Below are 25579 nucleotides of genomic sequence, written 5' to 3'. Positions count from 1 at the left end.
AGGAAAGCAGACTTCAAAACAATGAGTCAGATTAAAATTGATTACAAAGACTTTATCCCAATGAAAAGGAGCACTGGGTATAAATGTCTGTGACAAGTTTCCTCCAGCATAATAAATTTGCAATACTAATAAATATAGCCATTAATTAGTGTTTATTTTGAAAATAGGCATTTTTAGATTAATAAGTAATTTACAAGTACCTTTCCCAAACAAGATGTACACAATACAAAAAAGCTGAAAACAGCTCTTGTGGCAAGATATTTTTATTTTACAAAAAAAAAGATGCCTTAAAAAAATTAGATTAACATCCCTTGCTTTGTAACCTTTTTTTTTTTAACTTTTATTTTCAGAAATGAAAAATTCATTTGACAATACAGATACATTATATTTCTTTACCACTCAGCACAAACTACAACAAATGTAACTACTAACATGGATGGCCACCACAGGTAACAAGTTCAATATATTTTACATATTGCTACTAAATCTTGCGAGTTGCTGCTAGGCTTTCAAAGATGCCTAGATGGCTGTATAGTTCTTGGTGTAATTAGTCAGTTTGATCTTCTCTGGGAAAATAATGTTAACTGAGAGGTTCTCCCCATTGTTAGATTTCAAAAAAAAATTCTTTTTCTTGCGGAGAAGATGGCTATATTTGGCATTCGCAAGCCACATTTCACATTTTGAGAAAAATACAATCCCAGTAGTACCCAAAACAACAAGACAGGTAAGTAAGCCCAGTACAATGAAACATATCACCTGGCTTTTATTGAGCAAAGGGTCTGCATTTTGGATTGTTTCTTTCATTGTTATCTTCAAGACTTCATGTTCTTGATGATGCACTGATTGTTGATGAGCATTTGGGGGTAAATTATAACTCTCTGTGTGTTTAGTCTCTATATTGATGTCATCAAGACTTGTGTTTCTTTTGGGATGTTTGCAGGTTCCACCAACAAATTCTGGCTTACAAAGGCATTCAAATCCTCTTTCAGGATGTTCATTACATGTTCCTCCATTTTCACATGGGTGGCTAGCACAGAATATAACACGGCTGCTGCAGGATTTTCCTGTATAACCATGGGGGCAATGACAGCTGTAGCCTGCACCAGTATCTGTGCATGTTCCTCCATTTTTGCAAGGGTTGGATTCACAGTCATCTGTATCTATTTCACAAAAGTTGCCAGCAAAACCAGGAAGGCACAGACAGGAGGCATGGGGTGCAAACCCATTATCATCAACGCATGTTCCTCCATTCTGACAAGGAGAGCTACAACAAAAGATAACAAAAATCACACACAGGAGTTTAAGTAAAATTCAAATGGAATAAGCCACAGTGAAACTTTTTATATAACTGGACAGGCTAATTTGCCTTATAAAATAGTGATCCATATTGATTCCTAATGGAAATCCACTGAAGTCACAAGAGTTGACTCGAGAATGAATTTCATTATCTTTGTCAATGCATGCTATATTCTAATGTCCCACTATATATTACAATCTCTTCTGCATGTATTTTGGCCAGGATGCTCATACAAGTATGCAAATCTTATCTCAAGAGATGTGAAAAGATTCAAAACTATTTTTTAAATCAAAGTTGCCCACTTTGTTTGCCCAGTTAGATCTTGTGATCTAAGACTGCTTGCTGCCTGAGTAACTGAATAAAGAAACATGGCCAATTTGGCTTTTTACTTCTCCCCTTACTAACTAGTAATAGCACAATCTAGGTATGAAATGGTCCATGTAAAAAGTATATAAGCATAGCAACCAGATGTGGGGGGGTTTGTTTTTATTGTATTTTTATAGCTTTATGTCACACACTGTATATTGGAAAATCAAGAAGAATTTCTGGAACTGCAAAACATTACAGCTTTTAAAACAATACAAATGTTTGACAAATCATTTGGATATATATTAACAGAGAAAGGTAAGGTCAACAGAGAAAATGCATACAATAAAATCTGTATTTCAAAGGAATTAGGTAGGAAGGTGGGCATGTCACACATTTACTACAGAGTAAATTGACTTTATTGTAGGTATGCGGTGGACATACAATAAACAGTCTAACTCTACTTTGAGTTTCCTCTCAGAAAGTGAATAGTAACTCTGCATCAGGGTAAGTCACACCAATGAACCAATCATGTGCCTACTTCCTTGGTCAACTTTATTCTATGATAGCCATTTGTTCAATAAAAACTGGCTTTTCTGCCACCTAATGGACAGGCCCTGTAATACCATCTACTGGATGTAGCTACCTTGGGGAGCTGATCATGTACGTCCTACTTAGTGAGCATGTCTACACATGCATTTATTCCAGCCTAGATTTACTCTGGTGTAGGCTAACCAGGAGTAAAGGTTTTCAGGCAGGCATCCACACATGCAGGGATTAGGGAGAAGATTTTCACTCAGTTCCCTGCAGCCTTGCAATAGTTCCCTGCAGCCTTGCAATGGGTCCCTGCTGCTCCAGGAACCCCCTGGGTTCTAGGTAGCAAATTTACTCAGGATTAGGGAGGTATACTGAGAAGTAAGCATGTGCACATGTACACACACATGCTTACTTCGCAGTAAACTATGTTAATGCAAAATTAAGAAGCTTGGAGGGAGCTCAGAAGATGCATAACAAGGATAAAAAAAACCCCTTCCACTGCTAGGTCCCAAATTTGAATTTGACCAGATCAGCAGTGTCCAAAAGTTGTTAACATTTTGTGGCTGTTTTGTAGCCTGTGTACATTGAGTCAACTATCTCATTCCAATTCATATTTGATGGATATCAACACAACAAAAGCTAGGACAATTACCCTCCTTATTTTAGTCTCCACAGAAAAGTCAAGCACTAAATGGTCATGAAAAATGAGCTATCCCCAGGAGGACCCAGGATTGCAGAAAGAAGCATGTGGCTAAATCTCCTCCAGCTGCATGATACATGCATAGCAAGCTCTCTGAGTTCACTGGCATGGCAATGCAGTTTCTACTGGAAGCTCTGCATGTCATGAGCTCTCTGAGCTCATCAGTTGATTGGCACAGGTTCAGGCTGGAGACACGACTTTTGCATGGTTCACCTTCCTTTCTCCTGTCCTTTCCCCCTCCCCTGCCACCACTGAATTCAGCCGCAGGGGGAAAGAGGGGAAAAGCAACAGTGATGGCACTCACACCCCCTTCCTCCTCCCCCGGGCTCAAGAGCTGTGTGAAGGAAGAGATGCTGAACTTCTTCAGAACCCCAAGCAAGTCATTCTCATTCTAGCCAAAGTTATTCTTAGGTAAGCTAGACATCCATGTGACCCTTGTATTGTTTTATGATCCTTTCTCTCTCATTCTTTACTTTTTTCCTACTGTTAACATTAAATAATGCTTTAAGTTGTCTGATCACCACATTTCCTGTTCATCATAGAACTTGAAGGAAAATTTGCAGAGGTCAAACCCAGTTAGGCCACTGGAATAAGCACCCAGTGTTATAGCTGCATTTTTGCATTGCCCACATCAGTAACATATAGAGATAGTCAAGCTACCATGGGGATCAGTAGCAGTTTACCCATAGAAACACAGAGCTCTGCACAAGCTTATTTACACTGCTGCAAGTGAGATCAAACATCCCACATGGAGCTTCATGCTATTGCAGCTAGACTACTTCTAGAACCTGAGCTACCTAGTTTGGAGCTGGCTTTCAGGGGCAGACTAGGGTGGCAGGAAGGGGCAGTAGTGCAGATACACCCTGTGTTGGCTTTATTGTGCATGTGCAGTGAGCTCTCTGAGCTTCCTGGCATCATAGCACAGCTTCTGCCAAAGCCCCACATTTGCCAGGAGCCTTGAGTTCACTAGCTGATCAGCACGGGCCTCTGGTTGGAGCCCCTGCTTTCACACAGCTCCAGAGCCCAGGGGGTGAACTCCACTGCTAATCATCCCCTCTTTTTCCTTGCTGCTAAATTCAGTGGAGAGGGTGGGAAGGAAGGGAAGGCGAACAGTGGTAGCATGCAGCCCCTGGCTCTGGAGTCCATGAAAGCAGACTAGAGCCTGCATTGATCAGCTGGGGAGCTCGAGGAGCTCAGAGCACATGCAGAGCTGTGTCAGAGGCTGGGCTGACATTTCAGGGAACTCAGAGAGCTTACCTGCATAAAGTGTCGCCAATATAATGTGCAGCCAACATAATATGTGGTCACAATGCAAGTCAAATTCCTCTTTATTAAGATACAAAGACCTTTCCCTTAAGGTCTATTTTGTACACAGTGAATTGAGTTCAGCCATGAATATAGCACTGCATTGGCACTTTATAGTATCACAGTACCTCAGGCTTCCATGAGATTATGTTCTTTTGGATCCACATGATTGTTGCAGCCTTTTATCTGCCTGTATGTTTCATTACATGCCTAACTGACTTTGTTTACTCATGCTGATTTTGTTCATTTTAGAAGATGTAGCTTATCCTTCAGACCTAAAAAATACTTCCTATCTTGCATGTTAACACATACCAGTATCATCTGCATGTCTCCTTCTTGTACCATATGGCTACTCATACATGTATCTAATTAATACTTTTGGTATTGTGACTACACATGCGGTTTTGGCAATTGAGCAAACAAATGATTAACCAGATTTAAAACTGGCTGTGTCCCATACACTGTTGTGACTGGATGAGAAAAGCTGCCAAAGCAAGTTCAGTAAGTTCCTTCTAAGCAGAACAATCCAGAGTCTGGCTAAATCAGTGGGACTCAGGCTAGTGACTTCATTGGGCTTTGGATGTAGCCCAAAAAACAACAGCAAGGCAGTTTTAGCAATATGACTACACAAATGAGCATTTGGGCCCCAACCCCCTGAGATAAGCAGCAGTTCTGCAGTCCCTTGGCTGGAGAAGAAATGCTGCTGGTGGAAGCTCCTCCACCTCAGGCTTTAATCCCCTTCTGCTTCACCAGTCTAAATAGCCCATATTTGTTGACCTTTGAACACTGCTACAAAGCCTACCTGTTTAGATAATTTTGGGAGGCCTGCGCCTTGCTGAATTTAAAGAATCTGGGGCTCATGTAAGGACTATGTAATTTCCGTTTACTTGAAAAAAAAAAAGGAATTTCCCTCACTCCTCCCTTGCCTGAGAAAACAGTGCACTTCCCATGGCCCTTCTTCTCTGCTCCTGTAAAGAGAAAAATCTTCCAACTTAAATCCCTGGCTTGGGGCTGGGTTATTTTGAGCAGGAAATGGTTGGTGGTTGGCCACTGCTCTGTTTGTCCTAAGGGAACGACATTTTTAATTATATCTCAGAAGGACTTTGAATACGGGAAACACGTTCACAAGGTAACAGGAAAAAAAGGAAACACAAATATAAAATTATCACAACATGTGAAAATTTTCAACTTTGGTTTTCAAATTAAACACAAAAACTCCGGATAAAACTTTGACCTGATGTGGAAGAGGAATTAATTAGAATGAGCAGTTTTGCTTAACAGACTAGAAGCAAAAGCATAAAAACCACACTGAAAACACTTATGCTGTACCACTAACATTTTGTGATTTTTAAGAAAGAAACCTGGAAAAATAATAGTGAAATTAAGGATCATGAAGGTTTACATCAGAAATCAATATTTACCCATTAATAACACAGGGCCCTTTCTTCAGATGGCAGTTTTTCCCTGTAAATCCTTGGGCACACAAACAAATATATCCTCCATCTCCAGTCTCTATACAAGTTGAATTATTTGTGCACGGTTTCAAAGAACAAGGATGAATATCTGTTAGAAATGTAAATATAATTATATTAAAACACAGTAATGTATAATGCTAAATAGTCAGTACATGAAGAAAACTAGGACATAATTATTCATGTAGGAAATAGCCATTAAAAAGTAACACTGAGATAGAATAAATGCACTTCTAAAGGTTCCTCATCCTGCGTTTGATATATTTCCTTTTTTTCCTTTACTCTGTGTAAAGGAATGACAGATTTTTTCAGTTACTTCAATCACTGTCAAGTTGCTCCTCTCCTGCTGGCTCCCACTTCATAAAATACGCTCTGATTGCTCCCGTCTATAAATAAGTAACATTATCAATATAATATTAGCCTAGCAAAGAGCTTCTGATTACTATAAATATCATCTTACACTCCTGGATTCTCCAAGCCTGCAATTCAGATAAAGCAACTGCAATCTGAAAACAGTATATTAACAAATTTTCACAAGTAGCCTGTCCCATCAGTAAGCTACAAAATGCCATTAAATCTCAACTTGTTTCTCACTCTATATCGTAGCCTTTGCTGTATGGGATTTAGCTGTGCTACGTGTTTTGCATAATGAGTCATGCACACTTTCACAATAGCCCTCTTGATCTAAGTCCCCTAAGAACAATTATTGAAGCTTTTAAAACATTTTTTTAAATTTATGTTTGAACTAAGACAACATGGTAGCTTTTTGATGGTTCTTGCAAGCTCACATGCTCATTTCAATTGACATCATGTATGTACATATCTTCTAAAATAATAAATGAGCTTTTAAGGCATATTAAATTCCACATCTAAATCCACAACATAACTTGACCTAAATAAGTATCATGAAAAAATATAGAAGTTAACTATAGCTCTAACATTTTTCCAGCTATCCCTCCTGAAAACTAATCTTTCTAATAGAGAGTATAGTACAATATTCTAGTATATCTGTGTTTCAGTATCTCTGGCTGTCTTGATTGCAACACTACTGCTTTATGTGCACTTTTACATGTAAGCTCTAGTTTCCACAAGGACTAAAATAACCTTGACTGCTTTTTGCAGCAATGTTGCCTGTCACCCATTTTGGCAAGCTTTAATGGTAGCTAACCAAACAGAAACTCTGATATGTGAACACAGAGACCCCCTGAAATATATATACAGTGAGTAACATTAAAGAAACTAAGCACTTAAGAATGCATAACAAGTCTCCAGCTAGGAAATACTGCTTAAAAGCCTTGAAGAATAAAATATAATTTCTCTATTTTAAATAGGCCTCTTTCCTTTAATTTTTCCACTCTTACCTTCTTGGGTAACATGGACAACTTTAAGATATCACTGAGTCGAAGAGCTTTAGAAGGTTCAAAACATTATTATATATTTACATGGACAATAGTAATAGGCACCATTATGTTACATAGAATTAAAATAATATTTGCAAGGAATATGCTTGACCTTATGCTTCAGAGCATAATGTGATCCCTGACTGTTGGTGTGAGAGCATTTTATTATATAGTTGCCTACTGTAGAATTTCTTGAACCTCTTCTTGAATATCTGGTATTGGCCAGTATCAGAGAAGACAAGATGAGCCACTGATCTTATCCGCTATGATGCAGCGTATAGTTCAAACAAATTGTCATTAAGATAACAGGTACATATTCTGAACTCCATAGTTAGAACAATGGAAGTTTGTGAGCTTTAGTTTCTATGGAAATGGACTGCAGTGGCTTTCCTTCTGTTTTGTAAACCATGTGGTGTGGAACACCCACCCCCTGTGACATACCCCAAAAGCAGCTACAGAAGGAGAAACGCTGGCATATGAACGTGTGTTCTAAACATGCATATGGCCCCAGACCCCACAATGTGCTCTGCAAACTGGTCTCAAGCCAGCAAAGTGCTTAAACTGTACTTAGTTTCAAACATTTAAGTAATTCTATAAAGGTTAAATGTACAACCTGAGCATTTGACTTAAAGGTTCAGTTCAACCCATTATAAAGCAGTTGGCCAGCAGTGGGTGAGTCAGATATTGCTAGGAATGGCCCTAAGATTTATCTCTGAAGTGCTATGTCTTTCATGAAGATGCACTTGTAGCAATAAATGACACCAAGTTGCTGGCTTTCTTCTTTATAATGAGCCACTGCAAACCTCTAAACTGAATACAGTAAAAGCTTTGTTATCTGGCATGCCCGGGGAATGGGGGATGCCAGTTAATTAAATATTCCGGTTAATCAAATGTGCACCATCTGGTGCGCTCCCCGGCATCAGTGTGCTGGGGGACAGGGAGGGAGACCCTGTGCAGGCCGCTTTGCCCTGCTCAGGCTGCTTTGCCCTGGGCTGTGGGCCAAAGAAGTGGCAAGAACTCTGCTCGCAGCGGGTTTGAAACCCAGAAGTGGTACTTCCGGTTTCGGTTTTGCCGTGTCCCTTAGATGCCGGTTAATAGAGCTTTCTGGCTAATAAAGTGTCAGTTAACACAGCTTTTGCTGTAATAATCTTAGACATTGAGAAATGTTTCAGCTGTGGACTAGGCCCACCTCTAGTAAAAATGACTATCAGATGATAGTAAAAATAGCTATTAGATGACAATCAGGTGACTTACTATATCTACACATGTTCACATGCATTATCTAAAATACCCCAGCTGGGGATTTCCAAGAGGTACAATGAAAACCTGTAAAGGCTGTATTATGCTAATCCTCTTCGAAATTTGCACAAAATAGAATAATGCAATTCAAAGTCAACTCTCACTTTTTCTTTGTCTAACTAGAAAATTAGCCACTGAAAATATGTGCATATTTTTAAAGTATTTAGGGTTTTGATTCTATAGACCTCTTCAGCTTTTTCCACTCTCAGTTCTGCACTCTTTATACACTCTCTTTCTGTAGTATTCACTGTCATTTTACAATGTCAAAACAGTGGCTGCATACAGAAATACCCCGTGCAGAGCTAACTCCTATAGCTCCAGAAAGCAACAACTTTGACGAAGTGCAAAAACTTCCCTTCTCAGGGCTGCAGTGCTCACAAACCCTTCTTGAATTTTTAGAGCAAAGTTATAAACATAGATTTCCTGCATACTGTGTCTTGTTGTAAACTTACAGTTAAGACTGTACACAGTAGCTAAAGATACCAATTCATGTGCATTTTCATGTAAAAACAGAACAGTGGTTGCCTCCCCTTCTTGCAAAAATTAAGCATTAAGTGGGATTAGTTGTCTGTGTTAACAGGTGAATAATAGCAAACTACAGCAACTTTATACAACAAAGAAAGGGACAGAGGCCAAGGATGGTCCTAGCCAATGGTTAAACAGCTATTCCATTTCAGGTTACATTGCTTTATTGGGTCATTGCAATCATTTGTACCACCATTTGACTGCAGGGGAGATTCTTTTCTCTCCTGACCACACATGCAAAATGCAAAAACATGGTTATAATAGGTAAACCCACTGAATGGCAGGACTTGAAACATATCTAAAATGTTCACACAGGTTATTGGCAATTATATCGTACTATTTATGCCTTGTTTATCCATGACTGGCCCTTGGCTCTGTTTGGAAAACTGGCTCAGTGTGCTGAGTGAAAAAATGGGTTTTGGACTTCAATCTGTACAGAATGCTTGGGATTACAGAAATATGTTGAATCAATACCTGTTTGAAAATATGCTTTCCACGCTTTAAATAATAAATGTGAAGATAATGGCAAAAATTTTCAAAGGCACCTATAATGTTCTGGAGCTTAAGGGGATGACTCACGGCACCTGCTGTAGTGCTGCATAACCCCAGCTACTGGATTCCAGTTCAGGAGGCAGCACTCTTGGAACAACACAGCGTGGCTTGGCACATTGTGTTTGCAGTGTAGACACGGCTAAGTCCCATTCTCAAAGTAACTAGGGCTGCTATGTCTATTCATCTTCCCGTGCTAGGAAGTACCTTTGAGTACACAACACTGCTCTGGGTGATTTGCCTCCTAGACTGGAAGCAGCATAACTGCCTTCCCACAGTGTGTCAGGGAGGTGTCTCTGTAAGAGGGGAAAGCCAGGCAGATCCTTCTGGGGCTTATGGGGCCTGGTCCTATGCAGGAATTCCTGGGGCACGGGGCGGGGCTGGACCCCTCAAGGCCCGGGAGCGTCTGGCTGGGGTGGCTGGATAGTGCGGGGTAGCTCAGAGCTGCTTGTGCTCTCCTACCATAAAGCAAATAAATGTCTACCATGAAAAGGTGGCACATCTTATTACTACCTTTTGTACAACCACAAAAACTTTGGGACATGTGAGAGGGCATGGATATCTATTTGCTTTCACTTTGTGCCACCGTAAAAAAAAAAAGTTATGGTGGCACAAAGGCGGTGTCTGTTTCCAGACGTCATCACTTTGGAAAAGCAGAGTTAGGCTCTTAGGTCACTGAAGTGGTTTTGAAATCTTTACCCAATGCGGATTGCCTAAGAAATAATGATTTCTTGAACATCAAGCCACATAACGCAGCAACATGCTATAAATTTTGGTAAACTGGAAAAATGGCAAAACCCAGAAGATGGGGGAAGGAAAATGGACTGTTTCCTCATAAAGAGTTATCTGGTTTAATAGCAATGTAACTGCATCGCACCACTGGAATTATTTTTTATCTGCAGTTGCTTAAGTTAGAGAAGAATCAGGCATGGTAATTTCCAGGAGTTCTGTTTGTATCTCTTTGTATTTGAAGACAATTGGTTGAGGACCAAGTTCATGTTTTTCATTTTTATACACTATTTATTTATTGGATAATGATTTTTTAAAAATAATTTGATATACAAAAGGAGACGTTTACCTTACTGGTACCAGCTGAGAAATTATTATAATTTGCACACAATAATCAAAGTTAAAAAATGGAATTGGAATTTGATGTCTTGTCATAGCAAAGCCCATGACTAGATTATTGCAAAAATACTATGCTTTTCCTTATACTATGATTTTTTAGGGTTTTCTCCCACTCCAGCAAAAAAAAATAATTTTTCATATAATAATAATCAGAAGGGACTTCAAGGGTGCATCTAATTGGGTGCACCTACACACACGCCTTAATGCACATTAGCCTATTTTAATGTGCTTTAAAGCATCCCTGAAAAAAGTGCTATTTAGTTAATGTGCTTGAAGACAGGCTAATGAACACTGTTTTAGTACCTCACACTGGAGGTATTAGATTTAATGCACATTAACTCAAGTGTGTTAATGCACCTGTAGAGGCACTCATTCGGTTTTGGGTGAAGTATTCGTTTCAGGAAGCAGTTATCTAAGGGAGCCTTTGCATGCTTCCAACACCAGAGGGAGCCTTTTGACCTCTGTTACTTTATCAATAAAGTATGTGCAAACCTATATCACAGAGGCTGCCAACCCATCCTTCTTCGCAGATGCATTGCCACGGTTTGGCACAGCTGCCGTGCAAGCAACCAGGAAAAGGAACGCACTGATTGCAGAGAGCTCCTTGCCAGCCAGGTTGACACCTGAAACAGACACAAGGAAAGATGCAGACCGGGTTCACAGTTAATCATGACTGGGATAGTCACCTGCTCAACCCACAACTTCTAAAGATAACACTGTTCACACTCTCTCTCTCTAACAGCTGCAAAAAGATCACTTCGGTGCTTGTAAAATACCGCAAACAAAGGATTTTGTAAAGCAAAACGATTCAAGGTGAAAGCAAGCAAGCAAGAGCAGCAGGAGGTTGGCCCAGGGACACGGTTATGGGTGCTCCAAGCCACCCTCTGATTTGCTGCGATGTCCGAGTCTCGAGTGGGGCTGGTTCCCGGGAGCCGGCTCCCTCCACCCGCTCTGCCCGCTGGAAACGCCTCTCCTCCGCCTGCTCCCTGCTCTTCCTTTCACAGGAGCAAATCTTCCCGCAGCAGCCCCTGCCCCGCGCCGGGGGAGCCCGTTACCTGCACTCGTGCGGGAGGTGGCAGAAGCCGTTGTCCGGGTGGCAGCCCGCCTTGCACTCGGTGCCTGGAAGGAGAGGAGAGGGGAGCCACGTGCGGCCCCGGCAAGGAGCCCCCTGCCCCGCCGGCCGAGCCCGCCGCAGCGTCGGGCGTGGCGGACCCGACCCTTCCCCACCCGGGGCTGAATGCACCCAAGAAACGCTCGCGGGGTGGGACGGGGGGGGTCCCGGGTCCCACAGAAAAGACGAGGCAGGCGCCGGGGCTGCTCGGAGGGGAGGAGCGGGGCGCGGGGGCAGCGACGCGGGCTCACCTGGGGCCGGGGGCAGGAGCAGCAGCAGGAGGAGGCAGCAGAGCAGCCCGGGCGCGCGGCCGTCCATGCCCGAGGTGCAGCTACAGCGCGCCCGGCATGGCCCCGCTCTGCCGCAGCCCGCGGCGTGTGCAGCCTGCGCCCTCCGACGGGCTGCGCCCAGCCGCCGCCACGGGGCGGGGAGGAGCGGGCACGGGGAGGAGGAGGAGGAGGGAGGGAAGGGGGGAGGGATGCGGGGAGCTCCGCCGCCTTCCCCCGGCCCCAAAGCACCGCGAGCCGGATGCTGCCCTCGCCTCGGCCCCCCGGCTCAGCCCGGCTGCCCCTCGTGCCCCGGTCCCGTCTCCTCCCGCCCCCCTTCAGGTCCCGAGGGCCTTGTTTCCCCTCCAAGGACACGGGGAGGCGGCTCAGCTTTACCGCCACCCCGCCTTGTCCCACCCGGGCATGAGGGAATAAAGCAACCCGCAACCAGAACCGGGGCTGCTGATTTGGGAGGTCCCCAGCCTTCAGGGTGCCCTGACGGGTAGAGGAAAAAACCCATAGACACAGCTGGCATAAGAAGAGGTTTTAGGGGTGCGGGGAAGCGCGTCACCCCTCTCTACTGAGGCTCCTGGAAAGCAGGGCTGGAAGGGACCTCGGGTCACCTGGCCCAGGCAGGACCAGCCCTGAGGGGACCATCCCAGCCAAGCGTCTGTCCAACCTGGTCTGGAAAACCCCCAAGGCTGGAGACTGCACAGTTTCTCTAGGTCGCCTGTTGCAGTGCGTGACTGCCCTCAGAGTCAGAAAGTTTCTGCTAATCTCTAACCCACATTTCCCCCCTTGCAGTTTGAGGCTGTTGCTCCTAGTCCTGCCCCCTGGGGTCCGGGAGAAAAGCCCATCTCTGTCCTCTCTGTAATCCGCCTTCAGGTATTTGAAAACTGCTGTTAAATCCTTCCTCAGTCTTCTCTTCTCTGGACTTTTTTCAGCTTTTCCTCATATGTCTCATCTCCCGGTCCCTGATCATTTTTGTTGCTCTGTGCTGGATTCTGTCCAGACTGCCCGCGTCCTTCTTGACGTGTGGGGCCCAGAGCTTCTTTGCACAGGGTTATTTTCTGGGTTGTTTTTGTTGGCAGGTAGCTGTAATGATGGCACTGGAAGGGTCAAGCAAAATAAATCTGGCCAACTACTGTAGAAAGGATTTCTAGTCAGCCTGATGTAAACTATTGTTTGTGAAAAGTGAAAGGCAAGGATTTTTTGGGTGACATTTTTATTAGCCAACTGCATGGTTGGGGTCAAGCTAGACATGTTTTCTAATTTGGTGCATTCTTCTTCAGGTCTAGGTTCAGTCCTTGGTTCTTTGTGTCCAGCCTGCTTATGAATTTTTGTTCCCAGGCTTGCTTTCTGAACACGCTTGCTAAATTTCCCTTGAGCATGAGGATAGTGTGGCCAGAAAGTGAGTTTTATGCCCCATCAGAACCCACAGGCCCTACACATACCACATGGTGGGATAGACATAGCTCATCCAGTGCCCTCATGGGAACTACATGGGTGAAGCTAGACTAAAACGGCTCCGCAGAATGAACAATCGCAAGAAGAAGATGAAGAACATGGACACAGGTAGGAGAACACCTTTCACAGAAGAACCGCTCACTTTCCGACCTCACTATCCTCATGCTCAAGGGAAATTTACAACACACGTTCAAAAGACAAGACTTGGGATGAACGTTCACAAGCTGGTTGGGCACTAAGAACCATTGACTTCATGGCTCATTACAGTCTGTCTGATTCCTCCTAATCTCTTTTGACTCCATTGGCTCCTGAGTCCCTCAGTGCTTTGAGAGGGGATGAGGCAGCTGGGAGCTTCCTCTCTCCCAGGGGTGATGCTTAGGGGGTGCACACGGGTGCATGTGCACCCACTGAATGTGGAAGTGCACCCCTGCAAAAAGGCACCGCCAACACTGTTGCTGGCACCTGCAGGCGGTTGCTGCTCGCTGGCAGAGTCTGCAGTCAGTCCGTGATCCTTGCTGGCTGCTGCTGCCGGCGGTGGCTGTGGGTGGTCGCTGACCCTTGGTCAGTGCTCGCCACCCCCACCCCCTGCTGCTGACGATGCCAGCAGCATCTGTGGGAGCTCCCCCACTTACCGCCACTGCGCTCCCACCGCTCCTGCCGTGCTCCAGCGGCCACCATGCCCCCCCAGCCGCCGGGGGCACGCGCTGTTCATGCTCTCTCCCACCCTCCTTGTATCTCCTTCTCCCCTGCCCTCTATCCTCTTTCACGTGGAAGCCACTTTGTGGAGCCCGTTGTGCAGGGCAAAGAGATTTAACTTAGTTGGCATCATTTACAATAGGCACTACAACAGTGTCTGATCATCTTTCAACCTCCAATGTTCCTTCTTGATTATAAAAAAACATTCTTGGCAAACTCTTTTGCTTTCATTTGTCTTGCCCCCATCCAAGAATTTCACCTCTAGCAGCACAGTACAAATGCCCCTGGCCATCCCTCTTATTCATGGCCCCAGTTCCTAAAACAAACACAATAGACCCAGAGTGCTATTCCATTGTTCCTAGCTGGAGTATTCTAGTGACCAGCCTGTTTGAACACGCTAATTTTTTCAATGTAGACCCCAAGGACATTCAGTTAAGAGCAGCAAGGGGGTGCCGAGAGGCAGGGGCAAGGACAGGTGATAGATTGCCTCACGGTAGACTGCCGGCTCCATCCGAAGATCCAACTATGAGCTTTTTAACTGCAATATGCACTTTTGGAGCTGTAATTACCACAGCTGCTGACACCAGACTTGCCCTGCAATCGATCCTACTTTAGGATTAAAGTATACTCATTCCAATTACAAGGCCTTGAAACAGTCCTGTAATGTTATTTTTTGTCACTATCCTTCCAAGGCCAGGAGTGGGTAATTTGTGTGCCTGCTGCCTTCCTTGGATGTGGTAGCCATTTTTCAGGCTCCCTCTCCAGAATCAAACCCTGAGTCCCTATTACCAGCAGTCACCATGGTAGGCACATCGAAAGAAAGTACCATCGAAAGTTGATAGGGCAGACATTTGAGCAAGTCTTTACCACCACATGGCATGCCATTGGTCAGAGGTTATAAAAGCAGCTGGGTGAACCCGGGTTGGTTTTGATCTGATAAATGCATGCATCCCCAGAGGTCAGTGCTCAATGACATGTATTAACTCTGAAATTACCACAGTTATCCAAGTAATGGTTGGAGTGATCAAAGGTCAACAACAGTTGATTTAATAAGCCATTCACAGTTTCACTGTACCAGTCTTGTGCATTTAGACATGCATGGCTTGATCTTTGAGACAAGCGTATGCTACTGGGAGGATCAACCAGGTAGGTGTGTAGGTGTGGTGCTCATGGGAGAGTGGGGGCATCCGGGAGGAGAGGGGGCGGGGAGGGTCATCTACTGGTCTCTGGGAGAAGGCCAATGGCTTTCCTTTCTGAAGCCCCTGGCATCCCTGCTGCCCTTTCCTGGGCGGAAGGCACAGGGTCTGCAGTGCAGCAGGCTGGGTCAGTAGGGATAATGGCCCTCCCTAGACCTGATCCGGAGCATGTACAGGAAAGGAGGGCTGAGAGGGAATGCAAGGAACAGGCTAGAGCCCAAATGCTCACTTACCCCCTGTGTCCCCCAGTGGTCCCTTGAGGCAATGTGGAAGGGCAGTGGGCCAGATCCTACTGGCACCCACTTTCACAGCTACCGCTAGAGAAAATGGTAGCTATGAGATAGGGAGGGCAGCAGGTAGGCAGAGAGGGAGGGACCTCACATGGCTCCTCACCCCATACCACTGCCTGGACCTGCAGACTCTCACCTGCGTCTCTGTGCCCAATCAGACGTCTGGAGGGACTCACAGGGCAGCTTGCCCTCATTAGACAGGGTTCAGTCATACTTCCTCTGGGAAGGGGAGGCACTGCACCCAAGCCTCTCCCTGCATGAGAATGCCTCATTTTGTGGAGGGGGGCAGTCATACAAGAAGGGGAGGTAACCACTTTATCTGAATACTGGTGGGGGAACTGCCAGCCCACAAAGGCCCCCTCCCAACATGACCAGGGTTGCCACAGCAATCATTACAGGAGCACAAGGCAGACTAGTGCATGGCCTGAGACTGCAGGAGTGAATGGGGATCCATGAGCTTACCGGGGAGGCAGCCCCATAAATGCTTATGAAAGTTCACAGGAGAGTGACACACACTGAGGCTGACCTCCCAGAGAGGGGTACAGCATAGTGTTGGGACACCACACTGGTCCATGGAGAAAATGGTGGGGCAGGTCAGGGCAGGCAGGAAAACTGGAGCCAGACTGTGGTCTCCCACCACCAGGTGCCTGTCTTCCTCCTCTCCTCAGTCAGGTACAGCATTCAGGTTGGTCCCCGAGGTGTCACAGAGGTGTGCCTGGTAGCGTGGTGTGAATGCCAGGATTGGTCAGGTCAGGCAGGACATCCAGCCAGACTGCAGTCTCCCACCACCAAGTGCTTGCCTCTCTTTGGTCATGTACAACACTCAGATTGGTCCCCTAGGTGTCATGGAGATGTCCCTGGAAGTGTGAAGCAAATGCCAGAAAAGCGGGATCAGTCAGGAGAACTGGCACCAGACCATGAGCTCCTGCTTCCAAGCATCCATCTTTCTCCTCTCGTTAGTGGGGTACAACACTGAGGTTTGTTCCTGAGGTCTCCCAGTTCTCAGCAGGTTCTGAAACTGTGTTCGTGAAAATCTCTCCAAACTTTTTTAATAGGATTGGATGGCCCCAGTACCCAGCTCAATCATCAGATCAAGCCAGGTAATGTAGCTGGGCTCCTGGAAAGAAAGATGTGCAACAGAGTTTTGAGCAATCCCTTCTGGATGTAACCCGGGCGGTACTCCAAGAGGTACCCCCTCTCCAGTTGAAGGGATCAAAGCAGGTGCACAAGCGCTGTGGGAGATGTAGGGACTCTCCTCCCTCTATAGAGCAGAGCCAGACCACCAATGGGGACTTAACCATATACCTTTTAATGAGGGAACAATACTGGGAACATAACCAGTATAAACCAGGGGGTACTGGGGACACTACAGTGCCCTGAAGCGACAGGATTCAGCAAAGGTTATACACTTACAATCACAGACATATTCATCCAGTTGACAAAAGACAGGTTAACCGAAATGTAAAACACAAACAGCAGAACAAACAATACTGGTTGGTATTACTGGAAATATAGAAGGCACAAAATACAAAATGTCAAATGACAAGGAATATAGGGCCTCGGTACCGGGAGGGGGAGAAAGGGGGAAAACACAATGGCCCCTTTCCACTGCAAGAGGAATTTTTCCCTATGAGCTTACTTACCCCCAGTCACTAAAGCTGAGACTTGAACTCAGATCTCCCACATAATAAGCAGAAACTCTACCACTCAGCCACCAGCACTAGCACTTTTCTCAGCTACTAGAGGTCTTGACCTTCCAGGAGCCCCGGGCTCAAGTTGAGCTGCCTGACCTCTTACTGGAGGAGCTGGAAGCAGGGCTGGGAACCTCTCAGGTCGCTGCTCAGATCCTTGCTGGAGCTGGGGAGCCTCTCCTGCTGGCTGCAGCCTCTTGTAGGCAATCCTGGAGCCCAGCGGGGAGCCTCTCCTGCCGGCTGCACACCGCGCTGCTGAGGGTCCAACTGCTGCCTGCAGGTCCCACTCCTTCAAGCTCTTCTAGGGCAACTGCTCTCGCCCCACTGGCCCAGCTCTTGCCAGCTCTTTGAATTTCTTTCCTTGTGGTCCCTTGCTGGTCTCTCCTGAGTTAGCTGCGCTGCTCCTTTTATCCCCCTCCTCGTGACCCAAGGGGCCAATCAGGGGACACAGAGGGTGAGTCTCTGGAGCCTGATTGGTGAGGAAAGGGAATCCCAAGTCCTCCAATCATCTTTTGCCCTTTCAAAACCCCTGGGCTAAGTCACTGCCAGCCAGCCCGTCACATGGACTTCTGGAGCCTCCCGGGACACCAGGTCAACCGTGCATTCCTGTGGGAGGTGGATCTGACGTCCTCATGGGACTTAGAACATTTTCCTCCCCCACCCCTGCTGAGAAAGTAACTGCAAGACTCTGCCAAGGATAGGAGTGCTCCTTTCCCTCCCTGTGCTTTTGACTCCTCCAAGGCCCTCTCCTCTTTTTAATGGGCTTGATCTTCCACAGATCAAGTTGTTTTTTTTTCTTGGAGAAGGTTACACTACATTTGAAAGCATGTCTAACTTTATCCCAACCATGCAGTTAGTCCTATAAAAGATTTAACCCACAAAAACCCTTGCCTTTTTCATATTGCTTGAGCCATCAGGGCTATAATATCACTTGAACACTACCACAACATTTTTGTTAAAACACACTTCTTTCAGTTTATGTAATTCAAATCAATTACTTATCTGTCATTGTAGTGGCAGGGCACGGGCAAAGCCCTCATCTTCCCTGCTTGTTCCCTGTGGCATGCTGTATGGTACTCTTTGGTGTTTATGGTCTCATATCTTGTAGTTGTGGTACATGGGGTTTGGTGCAAGTGATTTTTAGGACACTAGGGTAACTGGTTGTTTGAGGATACAAGAGTGTGGGCTGCACAACCCAGAAGGCTCCTTCCAGTCCTGTGTTTCAAACTGTCTGCAAACAGGTGGCTTAATGACCTCTACCTCCGTTTAAATAAAGACACAGAAAGATCCAACTCCAGGTCTAAAATCCTCCAGGAAAGCTACCAGAAAAAGAATAGAAGACAGCACTTGATATGACATATTTCTAAGCTAAAAAAAGTTGTCTGTTTTGTTTTCCTTTTTAAGAAGCACAACATTTCAGTCTTCTCTATACATCAGAAAGAATAAAAAGACAAATAGTCTCCCTCTTGAAAAGGTCTCCTTCACCTGTGTATTTTTACACAATTGCCTGTTCCTCTTTTCTTTTGATTCATACTTACAAAGGGCTACCCCAGCTGGAGCCATACTGACTATGTGCTGCTTGCATCCTTCTTTTAAAGAATTGTTTTTGGTTATGCCTTAATTAGTGCCTTTTGGGCTTTGTTGGCTTAGAAATGGCATTTAAAGGTTTGTTTTTTGGAAATTGGCTTATAGGTATAGATATGTGCATTAGAATGGTTTAAGATGGGCATCAGGGGTTAGGGTCTCTCACACACAGAGTGTCTCATAGCCCTGAAAGCAGACAAGCTGTCTAACACAACAATGCCAACAGATACACACATGGCCTAAGAATTGAGAGAGCATACCATAACACAAGATCACAGCCTTCAAGACAGACAGTTTGTCTAACACAACAGGGACACACAGTCTGGGAAAACAGCTTGGGAGCCAAGGAAGTATGTACCATACTGCCCATAACATGAGATAAGTGACACCAGCTGCAAGGCCTCAGAGAAGAGGTGGGGCCTAAGTCCCAGTTTTGGGGGAACAGACCAAATAAGGAGAAGGCCTGGAAGGCTACGTGAATGTGTGACTACAGAGAGACAACCAAGCCACCGATGAAGAGTTATCAGGAGGGAAGGAGAATACAAAAGCAGAGACTTGAGAGTAACAAATGGTCCCTCTCTGTCCTGCCCAGTTCCCTTCCTTTGTCCTGTCCCTCCTCGTCAGTCCCTCCCTTTGTCTCATCCCTCCCTCCCCATCCCCATCCCTGTCCACCAGGAAGGGTCCCCAAGACCACCATGGACAGAGGGCATAACAGCAGCCCTTTTCATGCACCCCACTGAAGGGAGGCTGTCGGCCTCGGCATCCCACCTCTGGGCTGCTGATATGCTGACATCTGGCGCCTAAGAGAGTGCCTCAGAACAAAGACTGTCCTGGTCAGATGTAATTTGACTCTTATGACAGCCCTAGGATTTGGTAGATATATACAATTGCTTGATTGTTTTTATTGCTGTTTTTCTGTTATTGCTGTGTATCAATAAATTTGCCTGTTATTGAATGGAAAGGTTGTGGTCAGTCTGAGGGTGCTCCCCCGGAACAAGGTATCTGGATCCTAAGTCCAGAGTCAATAGGATTCTCCAGCCTACTTTTTTATTAAATTTAAAGCTTTCTTTAATCAGATCTTATTTGCTAATTCATTGGCTTTTATGTGAAAGATTTGGGAGCTCCCTGCTATAATTTATGAATATTATATGTGTGTCTGTTATTTGAGTCTGATTGTGTTGTTTGTCCTGTCACAACCCAGTGATTTTGGTGCCTCGGCACGATGGAATTTTCCCGCCACATGAGAGCCTCTTGCAAAGCAAAGGTTTTCTGTTGCAACAGAAAAACCCCGGTGCAAGAGAGTTCCCGCCATTTGAATGCAAATTTGTGTCCCGCTATTGGCCAGTTCTAAATTATTCCTATGTGGCAGTTAGTAATTGGCTTGCTAGCCGTTTAAAATTTTGTGCAATTTCCGCCCAAGTCGGAGAACTTTGAGCACACTGCAGAGTGCTTCTAAAAGAGATCTGACTTGCGGCTGAGCTGATCGATAGACTGATCACCTATCGATTCTTCTCCCCGTCGCCGAGCGCAATCCTCGACGTACCCTTTCCCCGCCGGCTTGATTTGTGGACGGATGAGCTGGCCTGAGCCCTGCCAGCTGGAGCAACTAACATAGTTGTTCAAACGACCGGACTGTCTGCATCGCAGCTACAAGCGGCGTAAGTAAAGTTTTGCAACCATTAAGCTTTGTCCGCCTCTCTATTCACCAGCCTGCACAACGAACGAGTAATTACTAAATCACCTCGAGTCGGCTCTGGCCGTCCGAGACATGGCGACGAGGATGGGATCTAAGGGCACGGTGATGGAGATGAACCTAATCGGGTGCTGCCCCTGGCGCACCGGGACCTGCCGCGTAGAGAATGCAAACGACCTATGGGCACATATCGCTTACAACCAGGCGGTAGAAGGGGATGAAAGAAATATTGATGGCTACTTCTCCGTAAAGAGAGAAGAAGCAGTCGTGAAAGAATTGAGAACTAAGCTATCCCTTGGGGAGTTCGGATGCATAATGGGGAGCGACTGGGTCTATTATCGACCCCCGCAGGAAACATCAGCCATATCCCTAGCCGGGGTGAAGGCGCGGAAGGCAGAAAAGCTGACCCCCACTCAAGAGTTCGCTCAATGCACCCGATACTTGAGGGAAGGAGGGGAACCCACCCCCGTGGACTGGTTCAATTGTCCGGATTTGGTGCCTGGGTCGCGGGGCCATGAGCTCCTTGTTCAGCTCCGGGAGGATCTGGAAACTAAGGGCCGTCATGTGCCGAAATGGGGTCTAACTAAATGGAAAAAGGGAAAGATGATGAATGTGTTGTTCTGTACAGTAGCGGGTCTACTAAGGGAATACGCAAATTTAGAGGCACAAATGCATACGGTGGGTAAGGAGTCACTGGAGCGGACAGCAAAGAGCTCCAGAGCGACGCTTATCAATAGCGCCGGCCATATGATGCCGCTAGCAGAAAATGGTGCTGAAAGAAGTGCGAGCCATCTGGGGAACCCGGAAAAGAGGGGCGGAGTTTCAGAAGACCCGGCGGGGATCCTCCTAGCGACTCCGCCCCCTGAGGTGACGTCGTTCCCAACGGCCCCGCCTCCTTGCCACAGGGAGGGGGCAATGGGAGGAGGGATGTACCCAACGCTCCCAGATGAAGAATTTAACTCTTTCTCTGCCGCAGCTCACCTGATAGCTGTTATGAAGCATATTGCAGATGAAGAAGGTACTAAGCGTACCACTGTTATCTCCCGCACACGCACCCGACCAGAAATTCAGGAACTTTGTAGAGAATCTAAAATAAAGCCAGAAGAAACCTTGGCCATGTGGTTAGGACGATTAATAGTGGAATTTGGATCTGACACCTCAGACAAGGAAGAAGCGAGTGCCCTGACCCGACAAGCGGCATGGAGCAGAGGGCGTGCTACCGACTTGAATGTGGTCACGGACAGTGCCCACTGGCCCATCCCGCTCCCGGCACTCGTAGTGGGACAGGTAACCCACAAATTTCACACCTAGCATGAGGGTCGCCCGCAGAAGGCTACTGCAGAGCAACTCCTCCTGGCCATAGTCGGGGTGTCATATCTTTCATGGAGCCCGAGAACAAATCCAATGGGACTAACAGCAGTTCAACGCAAAGAGAGATGGGCTCATCGCCACCTATCGAACACCGGGGCAATTCCAACGCCCCTGGAAGCTATAGATGCCTGCGTGGAGGTATACGGAGGAGCAAATGCCGTTACACTCCGACTCTTTTTGAACCCAATGGCAGGTCAACCAGTGGGAAATCTCTTAGGCCATCTGCCATGACTGCAGGCACTCATGAAGCAAGGTGAAGAAGCTTCTGATGATATAAGAGACTGACCTTCAGCATACCCAGCTGAAACACTGAGACCCAGACGTCAAGAGTTTACCCCCCGGCGAGAGCCATGGTGGTCACCTCCAAGAACCCCGAAGGAAAGAACTACAAAGGAAAGGAATACGTTTGGTTTTCTTCTCGCCCGCTCTGGACTTACAAAGACTCAGTTGTGAATTTTGGGAGAAAGGGCCCAGTGTTGTCTGGCCGAAACATTACGATTCAAATTCAAAGACCCACCAAAAAACGAATAATGGCCGTCGGCTCTGCCGGCGGCCTTCTCCAACTCAAACCTGATCCCACTGATCCTCGTCCATACGCCGAACTCACTGTTTACAACCCTACCGATCCGGATGACCAACAACAAGTATTCTTCCTTCTCGATACTGGAGCTCAAACCAAAGTGATTACCTCAATGATACCTCACCAAAAGACCACCAAAATGATTAAGGTAGAAGGGCTTAACGCTATTGCAGTCACCACAAAGGTCAAATTTTGGGTCCAAGGCCACTGATACCCCCTAGAGGCTGTCCTAGGGGGCATCAACATTTTAGGGATCCCGGGGATAAGAGCGCTTGACCTTAAAGAACAAGTGCTACAGGCATTACCCATTATTATCCCAGAACAGGATTGGCATTGACCAATGCTTCGTAACACTTCCACCTGGCGATATCGACCAATCCCAACTAAGGGTTCTCTAAAAAAGTCCCTTACTGACCTCCTGCGGCGACTCGAGCGACGAGGCTGTATTAAGACCGTAACTGCCAGCACCTACCTGTCATCAGGATGGGGAGTTGCGAAACCTGGAAAGCCTAACGAAGCCCGGCTAGTCGTAGACTATAGAGAGGTTAATAAAAGATGTCACGTACTTCAACAACCTAATCCTTCTACTCTGCCACAATGTACGTTTGAGATGGCACTGTTCCAACAAAGTAAGTGGGTCGGAGTCACATTGGATCTAAAAAACATGTTCTTTTCCATCCCGATAACTGACCCGGAAGGAATACTAAATATGTGTATTGATGGCATTATGTACAGGTGGACGGTCTGTCCACAAGGATATCGCAACGCTCCATCACTAGCCACTGGTGCCATAAATAATACCCTAAAGAATTTTCAAGCCTCACACTCTCTTCCCCCAGAGGAGGAATTGAGAATTTGGAGTTATGTCGATGATATTGCCATCATGGGTCGTGATAGTTCCATAGTTACTAGTATTGTCAACCAACTAGCCGCTCACCTTCAAAGTGAGGGATGGACGATCAACGAGGAAAAGTCATGCCTACATCCTGTAGATGACATCACGTTCCTTGGCATTCGATACATCGGTTCCATCCGCCACAGAATCTCGCATGATGGTCCTAACATCAATCTATTAAAAACATTCCTCCCTGTCACTAAGAGGCATTTTCAACAGCTTTTGGGTCATTTGAATTGGTATCGGCATTATGTTGGACCCTGTGATTTGGCACTCCTCACCAAATTGCAGCAAGAGATCCGTAACAAATCTCGAAAGTCCACGCCCTGGACGAAAGGAGACTAGCGGAACCTGCTTCGCCTGCTAGCCACGGTTAAAGATACACAGCTCCATGCCATCGATCTAGGTGAGTCACTAACTGTAACCCTTGGGTTCACCACAAATCACGTGTGGGCTGTCATGCATAACCCTCACGATGAGCTGGTATACACGGCCCATAAGACGCTTCAAGCGGCACAACATCGATATGGAGCTGTAGGAAAAATCCTTCTAGCTGAACAACTGGTGCAGCCATTAGCAAGGGGGCATGGGACGTTACGCGCTCCCGGTGCCACATTATTACCCTTGCTGGATGCGGAAAGAGTCAACCCACATTTTCAGGGGGAGTCTAAGACCTGGAATACACTAGTGCTTACCCACCATTACAACTGGCATTGTTGGAGGTTGGAAGACACGGCACCTGATCCAAGCCCAGAAGATGAGGAGAAGGTCCCTACATTGTATGGAACTTCTGCCCCGGCATGGATGGCCTCAGATGGAACCTCCAGACATGGCGGAGGCTATGGGTACTATTGCAAAGCTTGTAACGATAGGGAAATATTTCAAGCCGACCCAGATGATAATTCGGCTCAAAAATGTGAATTGTTAGGATTCCTTAAGGTACTAGAACATTGTCTGACACATCATAACGACTCGCTCCCCGTTCCAATCATCGCAATTGATTCGCAATACGTTTATAAAATTCTTACTGGTACAGCTTTTCCCTCCAAAAATTTGAATAATTGGCAAGACATCTGGAAGACGTTAACTAAATTTGCACGCCTCCCGTTGGTTAGGCACACTAAGTCCCACCGTCCAGATACCGATCCAGTACATGAGGTCATTGATAAGCTCTTAGAAGATCCACTCCGGACCAACATAGTCTTGCCTATCACATCTACCTCCGGTCCTGAAGTAAATCCATTCCTCGCGTGGCTTCACGAAAATTGGGGTCACCCAGGGCCACGGGCCTGCCATCAACGTTGGTGCCGAACCCTTATGGAGCCGGCCTCATACGGAGCTCGGCGCGATTGGGAAAAGGTAGCTCAGGCCTGTGAGATATGTGCTAAAGAAAAGTGCCATAGAACCAAGCATCAGCTCGGAGCTTTCAATTCTTCACAGTTTCAGGCAGGAAAAGTGTGGCAGGTAGATCTGCTAGGACCCCTCCCAGGGTCTAAGCCACCAAATAAAGGATTAGTTGTTGTTGACTTGGGAACAAGACAGTTACAAGTTATTCCCTTACGGAAAAGCAATGCCACTGCTGTTATTTCTGCCTTAACTGCTGTATTTGCCACCTGGCAACCTCCTCATGAGATTCAGTCTAATGGGGGACCCCCGTTCAACTCTAACACTCTAGACAAATTTGCTCATCTTCACAATGTAGCCTGGCATCTCCATCTGCCATACCATCAGCAGTCCAACGGCGTCGTAGAAAGACACATAGGCCTGTACAAAGAACAACTTCGCCTCAGAGGAGGAGGGACATTTAAAAACTGGACTAAATTCAATCATGATGTTCTCATCTCATTATACACAGCTAAACTGTTATGGGACGAAGCTAATGTCCAGAAACCCCCACCTTGGGAACCCAATTTCCAGCCAGATGAGTTAGTGTGGATCTCAATACCTCACCCCCATCAGTCTCATCCACAAGTTCACAAAGGAACCGTTCAACTGTCAGGACAATATCCTAATACCTATTCTGTCCAATTAGAAGAAAAGCCCGATCGTCCTCCTATTATCGTTCATCACAACTGGATGACTCGCTGCTCCGACATTCACCCAGTATCCTTACATTGAATTCAATTATGAGTCTCTTTTGTTTTGTGTTGTTGTTTTCTTTCTTCACAGGTCTAACCCAAGCAAAAGCAGTAATCCACAACCGCCCGATTGTGAGATTCAT

General features: G+C 46.1%; 1 protein-coding gene across 1 annotated transcript; it reads right to left on the bottom strand.

The window, feature by feature from the left end:
* Positions 1–247: 247 nt before the first annotated feature.
* DLK1 (delta like non-canonical Notch ligand 1) lies at positions 248–12053 on the bottom strand. Its single transcript, XM_019481580.2, has 5 exons — positions 11881–12053; positions 11574–11637; positions 11011–11141; positions 5567–5708; positions 248–1264 (listed from the first exon to the last, which is right to left on the bottom strand). The coding sequence occupies exons 1-5, from the start codon at positions 11945–11947 to the stop codon at positions 520–522; spliced, it is 1149 nt and encodes a 382-aa protein (XP_019337125.1). The 5' UTR covers positions 11948–12053; the 3' UTR covers positions 248–519.
* Between the last annotated feature and the right edge of the window lie 13526 nt (positions 12054–25579).

Source organism: Alligator mississippiensis, chromosome 2 (assembly GCF_030867095.1).
Source record: "Alligator mississippiensis isolate rAllMis1 chromosome 2, rAllMis1, whole genome shotgun sequence".
NCBI lineage: Eukaryota > Metazoa > Chordata > Crocodylia > Alligatoridae > Alligator > Alligator mississippiensis.
Note: the sequence above shows the minus strand (reverse complement) of the source record. Positions and strands in the feature narration are given on the sequence as shown.